At 34.8% G+C, this 15,560-nt stretch overlaps 1 protein-coding gene across 5 annotated transcripts in view; it reads right to left on the bottom strand.

Annotated features, from left to right (window-relative positions):
* Nucleotides 1-15,560, bottom strand: part of PAN3 (poly(A) specific ribonuclease subunit PAN3) — a 93,740-nt gene that overhangs the window by 61,648 nt on the left and 16,532 nt on the right. For 3 of the 5 annotated variants that reach the window (XM_026858366.1, XM_026858342.1, XM_026858360.1), the window contains exons 3-6: nt 14,715-14,781; nt 12,955-13,025; nt 10,699-10,761; nt 1,564-1,725 (exon numbers count right to left, since the gene is read on the bottom strand). In XM_026858366.1, coding sequence (XP_026714167.1) covers nt 1,564-1,725; nt 10,699-10,761; nt 12,955-13,025; nt 14,715-14,781 — 363 coding nt within the window. Of the gene's footprint in view, nt 1-1,563; nt 1,726-9,986; nt 10,128-10,698; nt 10,762-12,954; nt 13,026-14,714; nt 14,782-15,560 lie in introns of those variants that run through there. The other 2 variants (XM_026858351.1, XM_026858374.1) reach the window with 2 other exon arrangements.

Here is a 15,560-nt window from a genome sequence, read left to right as displayed (position 1 = left end):
TATATATATATATATATATATATATATGAGATTCTAGCACAATAAAGGAGCTCAGAATTGCACCCTTCAAGAGCCACATGCTCTGCAGCCAATCCCAAGCTATCACCACTAACCTCAGAAAGCCAGGGGACCTTGAGCTTCCCTCTGTCACACTTTCAACACAACTTTGGAGGGCATAGGTACTAAGACAACATTTGCTCCTGGCCAGAAGCAATAAGTCTCAGGCTACTGGGTCTTTAGCCTCCAGAAACATTTTTTCTGCTCCAAGTAGAGCAAGTCAACAACAAACCTTGTTGCATCACTCAAGAGCTGAGAAAACAATGGAGGACATGAGTACAAACAGGGCTTTTGCTGCCCTTTAATTTCCATGTGAAATTCAAAGGCCTATTTTCTAATTCTCTCTTCTCAGAACAATTGTCTACTAATTAGAGTTTACAGTCCCACTAGACACACACAATAAATTCAATCTGTCAATCTTCTCTCCCTTGAGAAAAGTAGTGCTCCAACTGCTCCTTACCTGTCCTCCTACCAATGCTTCCTTTATGCTTCACTTTTTCTCCACCAGTGGCTGTGCTGCTTTCCCCGCACCAAAAAAGCCAAGACAGACTTCAGCCCAAACGCCCCTACACAACGTAGCATCAGTTTGCCCATGCTGCCCATGACTCCCAGTTTGAGTAATACAAAGAGGTCCAAGCATTAAGTAATGCAAAACTAGTAGTGGTATGGAAGGGCTCTCATATGAGCTTCATGTTGGCCCTTACATGGCAGAAATTTAGCAAACTAAAAGAAACTCTTAAGGTGCCACAAATTCTAGTTATGTCTGTTGTTAATTTACCCATTTCACCCACTCAGAAAACATCAAAAAGAACATAATCCTCATAGAAAGACTACAATAATGATCTCTGAAAAATCAAAAGCACTAAAGAAGTGCAAAACAGTATTAGCAGCAGTGCTGCAATTCCCACCACTATAATTTCCATCTAAACCCCATTATAAGGGACATGGAGCAGATTCCTCCTAGACTAGAATTATCCTTCATTACCATCCCAAGGATAACTTGCTATTTCTGTACAGAGCTGCTCAAATCCAGCTGTACCTCTCCCCTCTGAAGAGGCTAAAGAAAATTCAGGAATAAAGTAAAGTAACAAAGTAACAAACAAGTTTCTGATCATGGTGGTACATCTTCAAATTCTGTAGTGATGGAATTTATTTGCACTGTCAATCATTTTAACAAAGATTACTAATTTTACCAGGAGAAACCTTCCTTACATGAAAATTGAAAGAAAAGGCTGTGTTGGCTTTAAGAATACATTTAATGATTACTTTTGCTGCTCCACCTCCACAGATTATAACATAATCAAGCAAAGTACATAGCACAGCAATGGGTGAAGAGAATAAAACATCTCCGAGTCACTCTCCTGGAGGGCTACTATGCCTACATTGTGATATAAGTATTTGATCTGATCTCAACCCATATTTGGAGTAACTGCTTCTAACATTTTCCAAAATTCAAAATAAGACATCCAAAACACTGCAAAAGTGACTAGTAAAAAATAATTTTACCTGTAAATTGTTTTCTGTGACTCTGTTCCACCAAACCATATTGATGGGTACTCCTGTTTTACACCTGTCAGCCAGACAGCCAATAGGGTTCTTTGATTTTCTTGCTTTTGATCCCACCGGAGCTATCCTTTCATCCAGCATCCCCAGTCGATACTTCCTGGGCTATGAAAAAGAAGGAGAGAAACCAGGCCACTCCTAACAACCCTCATCTAAAACTACACTAAAATAGGTATTATGCTGTGGTTATGATTTCTGGATTGGTGGAATAGGAAACAATTTGCAAGTAAAATTTATCTGAGACTGTTTCCTTTCAATCCTGACTATTTGATTATAATGAACAATACTTTAAAAAAAACCCCAAACAAACAACTTCAGGCACTGCTAATTATTTGTAAGCAAAACTCTCCATCACAAGTCAGCTGCTAAACTAGAGAATTCTGTAAAAATGAATTTTTTTAAAAAAAAAAAATTAAAATCTGTATTTCTCAAACAAATACCTTCAATCACATCATAATAATGAACACTTCCCTTGAGATTTCTATCAAACAAGAAATTAACATTGGCTTTTGTATGCCTTTTTATATTCAAATTTGTCAAGACTCATCTCCTGAAGACTTGCTTTTAAAAATCAGAAAGAACTGAATAGCCAATTGCAGCAGAACTCAATGAGAAAAACGTTTCTGCTCAGGTTAATATTCAAAAGACTAACTTCAGCTACTGTCTTAAGTGAAAACAGACAAGAATTACCATAATAAATGCACTGGAAACTGACTTAAAATTGGGAAAATAAAATGTGCTTGAGGAAGTGAACATGCAAGAGGTACTTGCACTTCAATAGGAGTGACTTTTCTATCACATTAGCAATGATGTCTACAAATGAAACTATTTCTAAATCATGATATGAACATTAAATTTAAAAAGCACTGTAAAAACAAAAATCTGTTAAAGACTTTCAAATAGGTAAAAGTACAGAAGTTCTCCAGATTTCTCTACGATTTCAATCCTATGTGTACCTGCCTAGACAGTAAATACCACCAAAAGAAATATCTCAGCATCTATGCATATTTAGACTAGGACTTTTTATAACGATTATATCAACAAGTGGACCAAATTGTAGAGATTGGTCTGTTTTGATTCTGCTGTGTGGGGTTTTCTTAATGTGAAAATAAAATTACCATCATCTGGATATAGATCACTAAGTAATCAAAACTCAACTTACCTTCATTCAGATATCTACTTCATTTGGCACCTTAGAAATCTTAGCAACATGTACCTTAATACACAAACTAAAAATTGTTCCTCCAGAAAACAAGGCAAGAATCTAATTGGAGAATAATCCGCACTCACATAAACAATTTCTAAAACACAGGACAAAACTACCATAAAATGGCTGCAAAACCAAAACTTAAAACAGATTCACTCCTCTACTTCCCTGAAAATTTTTAGGCTGAAAGCTTTGGAAAGAATTAAAACTGAGTAGAGTCACTACTATCTCATTTGCCTCAGAACACCCCCAAACAAAAAAACCCACACCAAACCACAAAAAAACCCAAACAACAAAAAGCCCCCAAGAATACCGACTACAAACTTCAAAGGCAATAAACTCCATGAAGATCAAATTAGCCAACTTCAATAACAATAAGTAGGACTGAATTTTGGCATAACAATTAGAAATTTGGTAAACTGTGTGATGGGTAACACAAAGATCTCCTATAGTTCAAATGCAAACCTGATCATGGTAAATCTAATACTGGTTGTTTATTGGGAGAATCACTCAACTATTGGTCAACTTACCAATTCAACTCAACTATTGGGCAATTTAGTAATTCAGAAGGACTACTAATACCATGAACTGCAAAGTTGTAAGGTCTGAGAAGGCAGACATATAAATAGTATTGGATTTAGGGCAGAGTTTGAATGCAGTATGTGTTTTCCTTAGCCTGGCTACTGGAAATAATAACATAATGAAGAACAACAATTTCCCTGGCAGGTTCCCCATCTCTCTCCATGTTCTACCAAGTGCAGGGGCACAATTTGCCTCAGACTACAAACATGTTTCTATTCATAAAGGGTTCTTTTAATCCTCAATAAAAGGTGATCTATAAATATTTTGAAAAGGAGAACCAAAACAAAAGAGGAAGTGAGTCAACCTGAAGGGAGGCTATTTCTGTTATAATGGTATTCAGATTCCAGGCAACAAAATGAAACTGTATTTTAGGTTTTATGTAGGACGATACAGGAGGGGGGGAACAATGGTCAATTCTATGCCATAAACAACATAGAGACAATATGAATTTATATATCAATAGTTCTTCGCCTACTAGTATAGAAAAACTAAATGAAAAAGTGGGCGAGACCTAATTAAATTTATACTTTCATTATCTACTATAAAACTTCAACAGGACATTACTAGGCCAGGATTTCATTGTTCAGACAGACATTAGAAGATGGAATATACAATATTATTTGGAAATAAATTTTGGTCTATTTGCACCAAAATAATTCTAAATTACACTTGTTTTCAATGAGCAAAATGACATCTGATTCAGAAATCAGGAGACAAGAAAACGCAGGAAAAAAGTGTCTGCCATGAGAAAAGATTCAATCAAAAGGAAAGACCAAATAGATTGAGCAGTCTGAATAAGCCAATCAATTTTGCCACTTCCCTGCCCTCTACACAGAGCAACAAATAAAGCAACAGAGACAGAATAGTGCATCTTGAAACAAGCAAGAATTCATCAATCACTGATCATTTATGAACTAACCTGAACTAATGCATCTACATAAAGCAGAAGCATGACAATCTGGGCAAATAAATTTCTTAGCATGGGGACAATTTCTCTTGGATGATTACAAAAGCAATTGCATTTTTGCCTTCCCTTAAGTCTTTTCAATGATATAAAAAACCCCTCCTGTTCAGTCATACAGATTAAGTGACAGTTCAACAACCTTTTCTTGTAAGGGGAGAAGGCAGCTAAAGCATTTAAATACTTTGTAATTCTTTAGCAAGTATTTCTCAAACTAGGTTGCAACTCCCAATACAGTTACAAGTTCCAAATGTGAAAGGTCAAAAACATCACTATCATCTTTCAATGGAAAAATAAGGTTAAACTACAATAATTAAAATGAAATATAAGAGAAAATAAAAAACCCCCAAATTATTACAAAGCACGAGTGGAAGAGTTCAGTTCCTCTGGGGCAAAGAAGTGTGAAGCAGTAGTAATTACTGGCTGAAAATGTTTACATGAGGCAGGGAACAGCTAACTACCTTTAATTGCTAGCAACAGCTTGGCTCCCCAGGGTAAGAAGGGTAAGCATTTTCAACCATATCTAATAATTATAACCCTTGCCCTGTAGAACCAAGCTGCTGCCAGCAATTAATGATAGGAAGCTATTGGTTGGCATGATTAGGGGGAAGGTGTTGTATTAGGAAAGATAAACCCTCAAAGTCTGAGAAACATTACACTTGAACAAAAGAAATCCACTTGAAAACCACAAAAGTCCTTCCTGAGTAGCATCTTCACATCAGAACATTAGTACAAATGAGTAACTTAATTAGCCCACACTAGAAAATATTCCTCAAGTCATCATAATTACTTGCTTCCCATTCATTCAACAGTAAGTTTGGGAACATGTTTAGCAAGTCTATTTTCTTCCTACTACTTGTTCTAACAGTGTCTTTGCCCCTAGTTCCTCCTGTTTCAAGGACAGTGGGCAAAGCCACACTTCCTCTTTCTAATTCAGGGTTGGACATGCCATTGGTGTAAGATGTTACAAAACTATCCCAGACAAATAAATCTAAACAAGAAAAGGTTTATGAAGATTCAAACTGCAAAGACTCCTCCTGTCTAATAACTTCCATATAATATTCAAGTCTGGATAAGCTGATAAATCAAACTATACAATTTCAAAGTTTTCTTCCACTGAAGATCTGAAATTGGATTTTTTTCAGAATCAGTCATGTCCAAAATTACATTCTGTTCTTTCAAATGCACTTAGCTCTGGTGGGCTTTGAATTTTAGATTTACAAAACATTTTCTGTACCAAAACCCACACAATTAAGTTTGGCATACAAAAACATGAACAGACTATGTTTTAAAGTATTGTGAATAATCTGAGCTATGGTAATGCTGTCTATGTGCATATACTACTGAAGCAAATGGAAGTGATCTTAAGCCTTCCCCATCAGAGGCTAAACTAAGCAGTACTACCTTAAATTACCATAGCTAAAAGGTATCACAGTAGCCTTATCTAGGGCTCATCTGTTGTACAGTGAGTTGATTGTATCTGCATGTACAAACAGATAAAAATAAATATTACGGTGTCAAGACAGGAAAGATCAGATATATAGTATCATATTTTCCTTGTACTACTTAAAACAAAATTAAGCAACATACAGAATTTTAAGTTTCAACATTGACTTGTTTTGTAAGACTTCAGTTTAACAGAAGTTAGTGGCAAAGAGATGATTAGAAAAAGAGTTTAAATGCTTAGCTAGGTTGCTAGTCTACTGAAAAAACCCCAACTTTTGTTGTATTGTGTCTTGAAAAAGCTAACTACAAGCCATTGGTATCACTATTGCTGTTTTCACCCAACACATAACCAATTAGCTGGAATAAGACAGTACTTGAAACACTCAGTTATGGATATGAACTTCAGCAAGTTACTGAAGAAAAACACAACAGTCCAGGCAGAATCCCTATACAGACACAATCAGCTATACATCATCTTAATTGTGATTAAACTGCATAACTAGATTTAGTAATAAATTCTATGAGGTGTTACACCTAAACATTAAGTACAGTCACCAAAGTATCCTAACAGAGGATAAGGTGGTAATACAAAAAAGAGAGATTATCTTGTTACTTTGTTAGCTTTGTGGCCAACAGAGCTACAAAAATCCTTCATGTGGTTTGGTTTGTTGCTAACCAAGATACACTCTCCTATTCCTCTTTCCTTACAACCTCTTACTGGTAGAGATGCAGACAATATTTGTTTTCTGTACCTCAACTTCTAAAGATTAGAACCAATTTTTACTTTGATATCAACTAAAAATGGAACAGGAGCCTGGACAACAGGTTAAAAATAATTGTGTGTTTGGTTGGTTGGTGTTTATTGTTGAGTGGTGGGTTTTTTAATGAAAAAAAAGGAACAGTATGCTTACATTTAGAATGATTATAATTTTAAAGTTTATAATGTTGTACATGGAGATTACATGCACTTTAAGACTAGCCACCCTTCCATCTAGATCCCTTTCTTTAAAAAAAAAAAATCATCATGAAACCCTGGGTTTGGCTGGGGACAAAACTCACTAGTTGAAAAGTATCATACAGAGACAAACAAAAAAGATTCTTCTACTCAATGAAAACTAAAGCATGCAATTTGGCATGGAAATATGTCTTATTCCAAAACAATGTATTTTATCACTGCAAAAACAACATTATTTTTTCAATCAAATTTTAGAGTAAAAGCGCAACAGATCAGGCATTATGTCATGCATTTTAAACCACAGCTAAGGAAAACTTCTCAGTTGTACACCCTAAAAAGTGTATTTAATGAGTGTATATATATATATGCTGAAGACGAAAATCTCAATGAGTTCAGAAGGAGCTAAGGAAAACTGACATATCTTTAAGTCAAATCTTTTCTCACCAATTTGGCAGCCTAGCTAGGTTGGATGAGGTATGAATTACGACAACAGCTAAAACCTAACATGGATGTAGTTATACTGACAAAGTTATTGACTCAAAAACTAATACCAGCACTGAATTGAAATAAGCTGGTGGAAAAGTAGTCTTTTTCCACCATAATTAGAGCAGATAGTTCTGTGTAGTGAATACTTGCCAGAGTACCACCACCCAAGACATACTTTCCAAAACTCCATTGTTAAAAGAGCACCCAGTAAGCAAACTACAGGTTTTTTAATGTTTAAAGGTCTCTTTTCTAAAAGAACAAAAGTTTTTATACTACTCATAAAAACAGTGGAAAAATGATGCACAGTTAAGAACCAAAAATATAGGTAAAAGAGGACTAAAGACTGATGCAACTCTTACTCTGATATTTACTAGGCATATGACTTCTCAAAACCAGGGTATTTTCTAGCTTCTTTAAATATTTATATAATGTCTTCAACAAATGTGTGGGCAAGTTTAAAAAAGATCTTTCAATTATTTTACTGCAAATCATTCTTAAAGACTGCATACACCTTAGCACAGAAATAAGCAAATAAAGGTTGTAAATATAAGCAAAAGCATCTTGCCCATTAAAGTTACATTTGCAGTTAACTGCTTCAGCTTATAAACTGCACCTGACAAAGTCTAGGTGGCTAACTGGAAAGTTATGCTTTAAAATTGGGGAGTATGGATTGCATTTAAAGTTTTAGATGTCTGTAAGTCATAACATACATGTGACCTGCTTAGACAGAAAACCAAAACAAGCAAAGGTCTTTTTAATACAATTCTAAGGTAAGTGCTGTGCTATGCAGTCATCTTATTCTGCTCTTTTCCTTCAAATACACAATAGGATGAGGCAACAAAAATATGACAACTCCTCATCAATGTAAAAACATTACATATTTCTAAAAGGAAGTGCTTTAATAATTTGATTTCTTACATAACACAATGATCACTAATCTATACACAAAAATGAATGTGAATAATCATTCTCTCATGTCACACTTAGAAATGATAAACATCATACTATGTAGTGATTGCTAAGACAGCAAGAGCACACAACCAAGGAACAATTCCAATAGCTAACTATTCCAAAGAAAAATGTACAACAGGTTAGATGATATCATACCCTTAAAACACATTTTAGTCTGAGGTAAACATCATATTACCTGCAAACATTTATTAGTTTTCTCTAGCAGCATATCGTGTCTTTCTATATTCCTGCAACAACTTTTTTTTTGCATCACTTATAAACTGTAAAGTTTTATGACTGCAGTAGCAGTGTATAATCCCAGAAGGAAAATTTCAGGTTTGCAATACAAATTTAGCTCAGGTACATTATGAAGTCTGTGTAGCCATAATTCTGCAGTTTACAACACAGTAACATAATGTGGTGTTTGGTGATGACCCCTCAACTTTCAGAGCATGATTCATGTCTGTGAGATGGTATTCAGGAGGATATGAAACATGAAACAATTGTCTTGGCACATTTTCATTAAAGGTAAATACAGCAAGACCAAACAGGGCACACATAGCTTTTCAATGAACACCCCTATGCAATATAAAGATAGGTGTCAGAGGTGTCAAGATAGAGTTGGAGATGGAACCTGCAGAGAAATATAGCTTCCCAACAGGTAACAACACTAGATGGAGGACAGGACACTCAAAAATAAACTAGCAATAGTTTAGGTCTTAAGAATTTGGTTTCCACAGGATGCAAAATTATCTTTATTCTTTTCTTTAACACGAGATGGGGGGGAAACTCTTCTGGTACTCATTAAAAAGCTTGCATTTATGCAGATGAGGTTTACAGGCAGTCTTTTGATTCAAAATAATTTTCTCTGCACATTTATTACTGCTGATCAAAGTACATGAATTAAAGAAGTCTGCTGTCCAGTCTAACCTGCTGTAGATGTCCATAGAGCACTAAACAGCAGCACCCTGTTCTGAGTGAACTTCAGTCCAGATAATCTCTCCCACACTTTCCATTCTAATCTAGAGTCCTTTGGTTCTGGCTTTTACTCACCTAAATGAAAGGAGTTCTAAACAAAATACATACAAAACAATACTAAAACGGTATTGAAAGTTGTTCATTACAGCAGTTGGTTCATTCCTTCCAGACTGTGGACTAATGGTTATTACCTTAATGGCCCTCCTCTACATGTGACTGAACAATTAAAAAATGAAATGGAAATATACCAGTGTTAGGAACTTTTCAGAAGGGTTCACTTTTCATGAGGATTGAAGGTATGAAAAAAACAAGTAAAATGTTAAAGCAAGGCTTTTTACTACCCTGTAAAGCTGACCAGTGACAAGTAAGGAAACACTTTCGCCTGGATTGGTGGCAACAGTCTCAGAACAAATTTAAACAAAAATTTCAGCATATATTTTCTTTTTAGTGCATTAAGCTGTCATTCCCTTGGAACAGATTCTGATCAGTTATGTTGCACATATTTTTATGAAGTGTTTACCAGAACCACCAAAATGAATGCAAGTTTTCCAGTTAGCTCATTTCAGGGTTTAGAGAAGAACTTTTTTGTATATAATGGCTAAATCCAATTTAGAAAAAACACCCAAGAAGTTCAAGTTCAGAATGCCACTGTATTTTTAACAAGCATAACATGTATTTGAAGAAAAAATAAAATAAGTGTGACATAATTATTCTCAGGAAAGAGGGTTAGTCTATTACTAACTCTAGCTTTTGTTCCATGCTTCACAAATCCTATTTGTGCATTGTAGGTTAATACTTACCTGAAAATCTCTTATAGGATATTCACTTTAAGGTTGCTTGTCTTACTGCATGTGGAGTTACAACAACCGGACAGTAAATCCAGAAGGTTTTACAGTTGACAGAACCTCCACCAAGGCTCCATCTACAGAAATACTTAGCTCCTTTGATTTCATTTTAAGTATCCTATAAAAATGTCTTTAAATAGTAATCTTAGCTTTCCTGAAATCTAAAATTGAAATGCAGTTTAATAATTTCTGAACAGAGAAAACAACCTCAAGAATGTTCATAAAAATTCAAGGACTATGTTTACTTTTTAAATAAAAAGCAGAACATCTTTAAACATCAAAATAATCATAAGCAACTTAAATAGCCCAGTCACACTAACTAGCTTCAAAAAAGCTGTCTAATTAAAAAGCAAGGATATTCATAATTACAATTATCAAGTCTTATCTTTAATATTTTATTGATATCAAAAATTTATGTCCATATGGCTTGCCCATTGTTAAAGAGCTGCCAGGATAACATGATCAGCAATATTCAGAGACAATAAAGACTAATAACTTCCTTGCTTATTACACCTACATATTACATGCTTTTACAGAAACTATTCATGTTTTTACATAAAACAAACATGCAGTCTTTACACAGTTGCAAATAACTTAACAGTTCTAAATAATTAAAATATCATAATTCTAATTTTTAAAATAAAGTGATTGCTCTTTATTCACTTACCAAGACTGTATTATATCTGTCCTCCAAGTCAGTGATAAACGAAGGAAATGCTGGTTTTGCCAGCTAGTTCAGAACAAACAAAACCTTAGCCCTGGGCTCTTAGCAAGAAAATGGAAAGGTTTTTCTTTTTTTAAATAGTAGATGTTGTAAACACCTACAGTTGATCTAGTCACCAAGGCTCCCTTTAGAGTCAGTGAACAGATGCACACACTCCTAGAAGGCTATCTATCTTGTCTTACAGCAGGCGTCAAGCACTGGCCTGATAAATCACATTGCTCAAGCTTTAAGTAAACCCCAGTAACTGGGATGGGAGGAAATCACGTAAGTTTTTTAATACCTGGCACTCAAGAGTTTAGTGCCTTTGAGGAAACCACTTAATACAATTTGAATACTCTACTAAAAAAAAAATACTAAAAATACTAAGAAACTACATCCTTAACTATCTGCAATGTATTGTCTGGTAGTAAAAGTCAGTCACTGAAGTGCAATTAATTTCTCATCACTTCAGCCATCAATTTTTATCCACTTAAAGCAGACACTGACATCTAATCTCTTCCAAAATACTCTTCTAAGTGTGAGCTGAACATTCCTTTAAAGCTGCTCACCTCTCTCTGCTGACTATAGAGGGAGCCTTGATGCCTAGATTTTAGACAGCTCAAGTAATATTAGATTAAAACTTCCCCTATACTAGTATTATTTAACAACCTTTTATACAAACATACATTACAAAATATCAGTCATAACAAACAATAAATTATTAATATGCAAAAAAACCACAAACCTCTTTCAATTAATGCCAGTTACATTTGTAATATTAATTGGAAAAAATCCAAGTCAGTCAGTTTCACAGATAAATCTTTCTCTTGATAATATTTTAGCGGCAAGTGGCTTAATTTGTTGGTTTTTTTCTTGGGGAAAAAGATGATCAAGTCAGAAAAGACTCTACACTAGTATTTGAGCTTTAAGTTATTTGAGCTTTACACTCAAACATTAATTGGTTTGTTTTCATTTTGTACTGTTTAATTAACTTTTAAGTAATTTTTAGAGGCAGTGGTCACTCTGGCAATACTTCTGTACAATAGCTCATTTTCTTTGGTTAAGCACGCATACAGATGCACATACATATACCTATGCACACATGTATATGTGTATACAGTTCTTGCAAACTCTGTTAAAAAGGAATGTATATTTATTTTCATTCTTACTATGCTTGTTAAGTGGATAAACAACACATTTATAGTTGTTTACATCCAACTTCCAGTGCACCATACTGGCATTAAGGAAAAGGGCAATTCAGAGATTCCATGTAGTTTGGATACATTCTACAACAGCATTTAACATCAAGGAACATTAGTCCGATGGGTCAACTATGGTAATTATCTTTAAGCTTAATCTTCACCTGCAGGAATGATACAGAGCTCCCAACTGCCGGCACACAAATGAAGCTCTCTATAAAATGTCACACGCATGCTGATGTAGCTTGCTTTCAAGACAATGCATTATCAATTACAGGAAAGTTCAAGATCATGCAGACAATAAGAAAAGTAGTAAAATGAAAGTCATCAGTAAAAGTAAAATTTGGTAACTGGTTGGCACAAGATAATGTTTTTTGATAAGCCACAGTTCAAAAAATGAGAAGGAACTCTGGCGTGACCAAACTTCTGTCTCTTATTCCAGCCACTGCATTTGTAAGTGTATAACTGGAAAACACTACAACCTGTGTTGGCACAGGTCAAAGGTGAAGATTCAGTCTAGCCTTCAGCAAAAGAAAGATTTGTTAGTACAGATTAGAGCAGAAAAAGAATTCCCAATAATATCATAGAGTGCTTTTCAAAATAAATGTATTTCGAACTGTAAAAATTACTTTCACATCAGGTACAAATAAATGGCGGAATTATTTTTATGTATTCAGAACTTGTTGCCATGAAGGCTTGCAGGTGGCTTGTGTCTCAGTACAAAAAAAAACTATTTGTTTTTAAATTCAGTGGGCTATGTCCTAATTTTCATATTCAAAGCATTTTTATAAACTTCTGTTTACAAGTGCTTGGAATATTTCTTTATAGTAGAAGCAGTCTGATCCCATGTAGGAAAAATGAAGTAGTAAAATCTTATTTATATCAACAGCAAAATATAAAAATAAATCTAGTAACATTAGAAGAAATATCCTTATTTCACCTAGCATTTCAAATTATGCCAGATCTTTTTCTCTGTCAACTCACATACAAATATACTACTTAAAATTTAGTTGTTGCCTACCTTCCTCCTTTGAGACACACTGAGAGCAGCAAAGTCATTAAACAAAGATGAATTTGGTGAAGTTAGTGGATCTGTAAAAAGAATGTAAAACAACACGTTATATATCTCTAGTATTAAAAACAAATTTTACATTTTTTAAACTTATTTCTGTATGGAAAAAATTCTTTTGATAAAACTATGTTTAGCAACCACACTGCTAAAAATGGCAGCATTTATTAGATTCAGTGCAAGTGCTCAATTGAAATGGTACTCATTAGCAGAATTTTGTAAGTTTAATTGCTGTTGACACTATTTAATGTCCATCTAATATTTCAAAGCCTTCAAATCTCCAGTTACCTGAAATTAGTAATCTTCTGTATAACATAGTCTTACAAATAATGATGTGGATGTGTCCTGTCACTGTTGTGCACAAATTTAAATCAGAAGTAGGAGTAGCAAAAGTCCACATGCTGTTAGTAGCTTTTTATTGCTTTTTCTTTGTCCCTGTGTATTCTTCCCAGAGTTGAAGCACCAAAAACTGAACAACCACAGCTGCAACTTAAAACTCCAAACTGCATGGGTAGAGCTGTCAAATCAGCAGATGACTGCCAGCTGTAAACACTTTCTTCAACATTAATCAATACTCCTGAAAAGGGTAATTCTACAAGTGAACCACAGCTTGGTGGGGCAGAAAGAAGGGGGAAGAAAAGGACTTGAGACAACAGAATTTAAACTGGTTTCCAAAAGTCAGTCTGGTTTCTCTCCTTTGCATGCATCACCATCACTATCTGGCCTGTCACAGTCAAACTCTGACTGCATTTAAAACTGAAGATCTCCACTGCCTTGAATAGCTCAGTGGGACAAAAGAAGCAGAATTATCACAAAACCTACTGGAAATAAACCAGGAGGAAGGAGAAAAGATAAAAACCCCTACAAATCTTGACTTTCAAGCAAGTTAATTTTATAGTAGTTACTATCATGCTTAAAAAATTATAACCCTAGTAAGTAGACTAGCTGCAGGGTCAGACATGCAAATGGACTTCTAGAACATCATTTACACGGCAATTTTCAGAGCAGAAATGTATTTTAAATGTATGCCCTTGCCATAAGGGAGTAATACCCTCTTCTTTAAAGAGCTCAGTTCGACAGCTACAGCTGAAATAATCTGCAGTGATTCTGAGAAGCCCGTTGCAGAAGTTCAATATACCCTCCAGAATAACTTAAAGAATATGTAGGCCTGCACTACAGAAATATTTTGTTCAGTTGAAAACCACATTCCCTATAGCAGGGAAAAAATTATAAGAGGTGAAGTATTGCCTACAGAACAAAACTTAGTATCTTTTTCAAATAATGAGTTGAAATACAAGTTCTGTGAAATGTACACCCTAAATTTAAGAATAAAAACATGTACATTCATTCCACACAATTATTCATTTGAAAAGCACAATAAAAAGGGATGCTATTGTGGGACAAAATAAATGCTTAAGCTATCAGTTGATATCCAAACTAGCATTTCACTGGAAGTGACAAGACCAATAATGATTTTTTTTTTTTAATTAGTTTTTCCCCACTGGAGCAAAAAGACTACTGAAAATTTAAGTTCAATAGCACTTCATCTTTGTATTAAAAATAATCACACAATATACTACTGTTAAAAAATAAAGTTTACTGCATCTCAAGTCAGAGGAGAAAAACCACACTCTTAAGCCTAAGTTTTGTGGAAGTGAATTTCTTAAATTTCCAAACATACTTCTAATACGCAATATTTTAAAAGTACATACCATGGCCTGCGTACTGCTTGGCACTGTCATTGAGAAGGCTAGGGGAGCTGCTGCTATTTGTCATCCTCTGAAAAAAAAGACAAAATTGTACATGTAAAATGAAGCTATAAAACAGTGAAGGCATTGAGGATGACATTCAGAAAATTTTAAGAACAGGTTATGAAACCTGTGCTCATTCCCCGCTTAGTAAATACTCTAAGCAGACAGTGATTTGTAGCTGACAAACATTTATAGTAAAATAAAGCATTTCACGCGTGAGGTTTCTACTTGAGTTTTCTTACTTGGAAGGATCTACCAAACCTATGGTTCTCTTCCTGTATGTTGTCAAAGTGTTCGATAAGACAATTACTTATCTCCTTTAAACATTCTTTCATGTTGTACTCCTGGAACAACAACTCCCTTTATTATACACTATTATAACATGAAACTTTTCCAATTAAAAATATGCAAATTAGTAGAGCATTTAATAGATTCTTTTTAAAAACAAAACCTTTGAGACCTTTCAGCAAAATCAGTGAATCTTGTAAGCCAGCAGGACATCTGAAATTCTCGCAACATTCCTCCTAGGCTCTACCTGCTTCTCCTACATTCCTCTTGAGATATAGGCTAGCAATGAACGGGACTAAATGAGGCAATGCTGCTCTGAGAGCTACCACTGCTTTGATAGAAAAGTTTAGGAGTGTCTTGTCTTACTCCTGTTTATTATTTACTTTGACCAGTGTCCCAACAGGAAGAAAAAGTGTGAGAAGAAAAGCAAAGCAAAGTCAGGAAGTGTTCTCCATCACTGAGAGAGCTGACCGGTAATTTGTTAAAATATTCCCTGGCATGCTTTTGGCCCACATCAAC

The sequence above is a fragment of the Athene cunicularia genome (genome assembly GCF_003259725.1).
Source record: "Athene cunicularia isolate RWA chromosome 1 unlocalized genomic scaffold, athCun1 chr1_part1, whole genome shotgun sequence".
Taxonomy (NCBI): Eukaryota; Metazoa; Chordata; class Aves; order Strigiformes; family Strigidae; genus Athene; species Athene cunicularia.
Note: the sequence above shows the minus strand (reverse complement) of the source record. Positions and strands in the feature narration are given on the sequence as shown.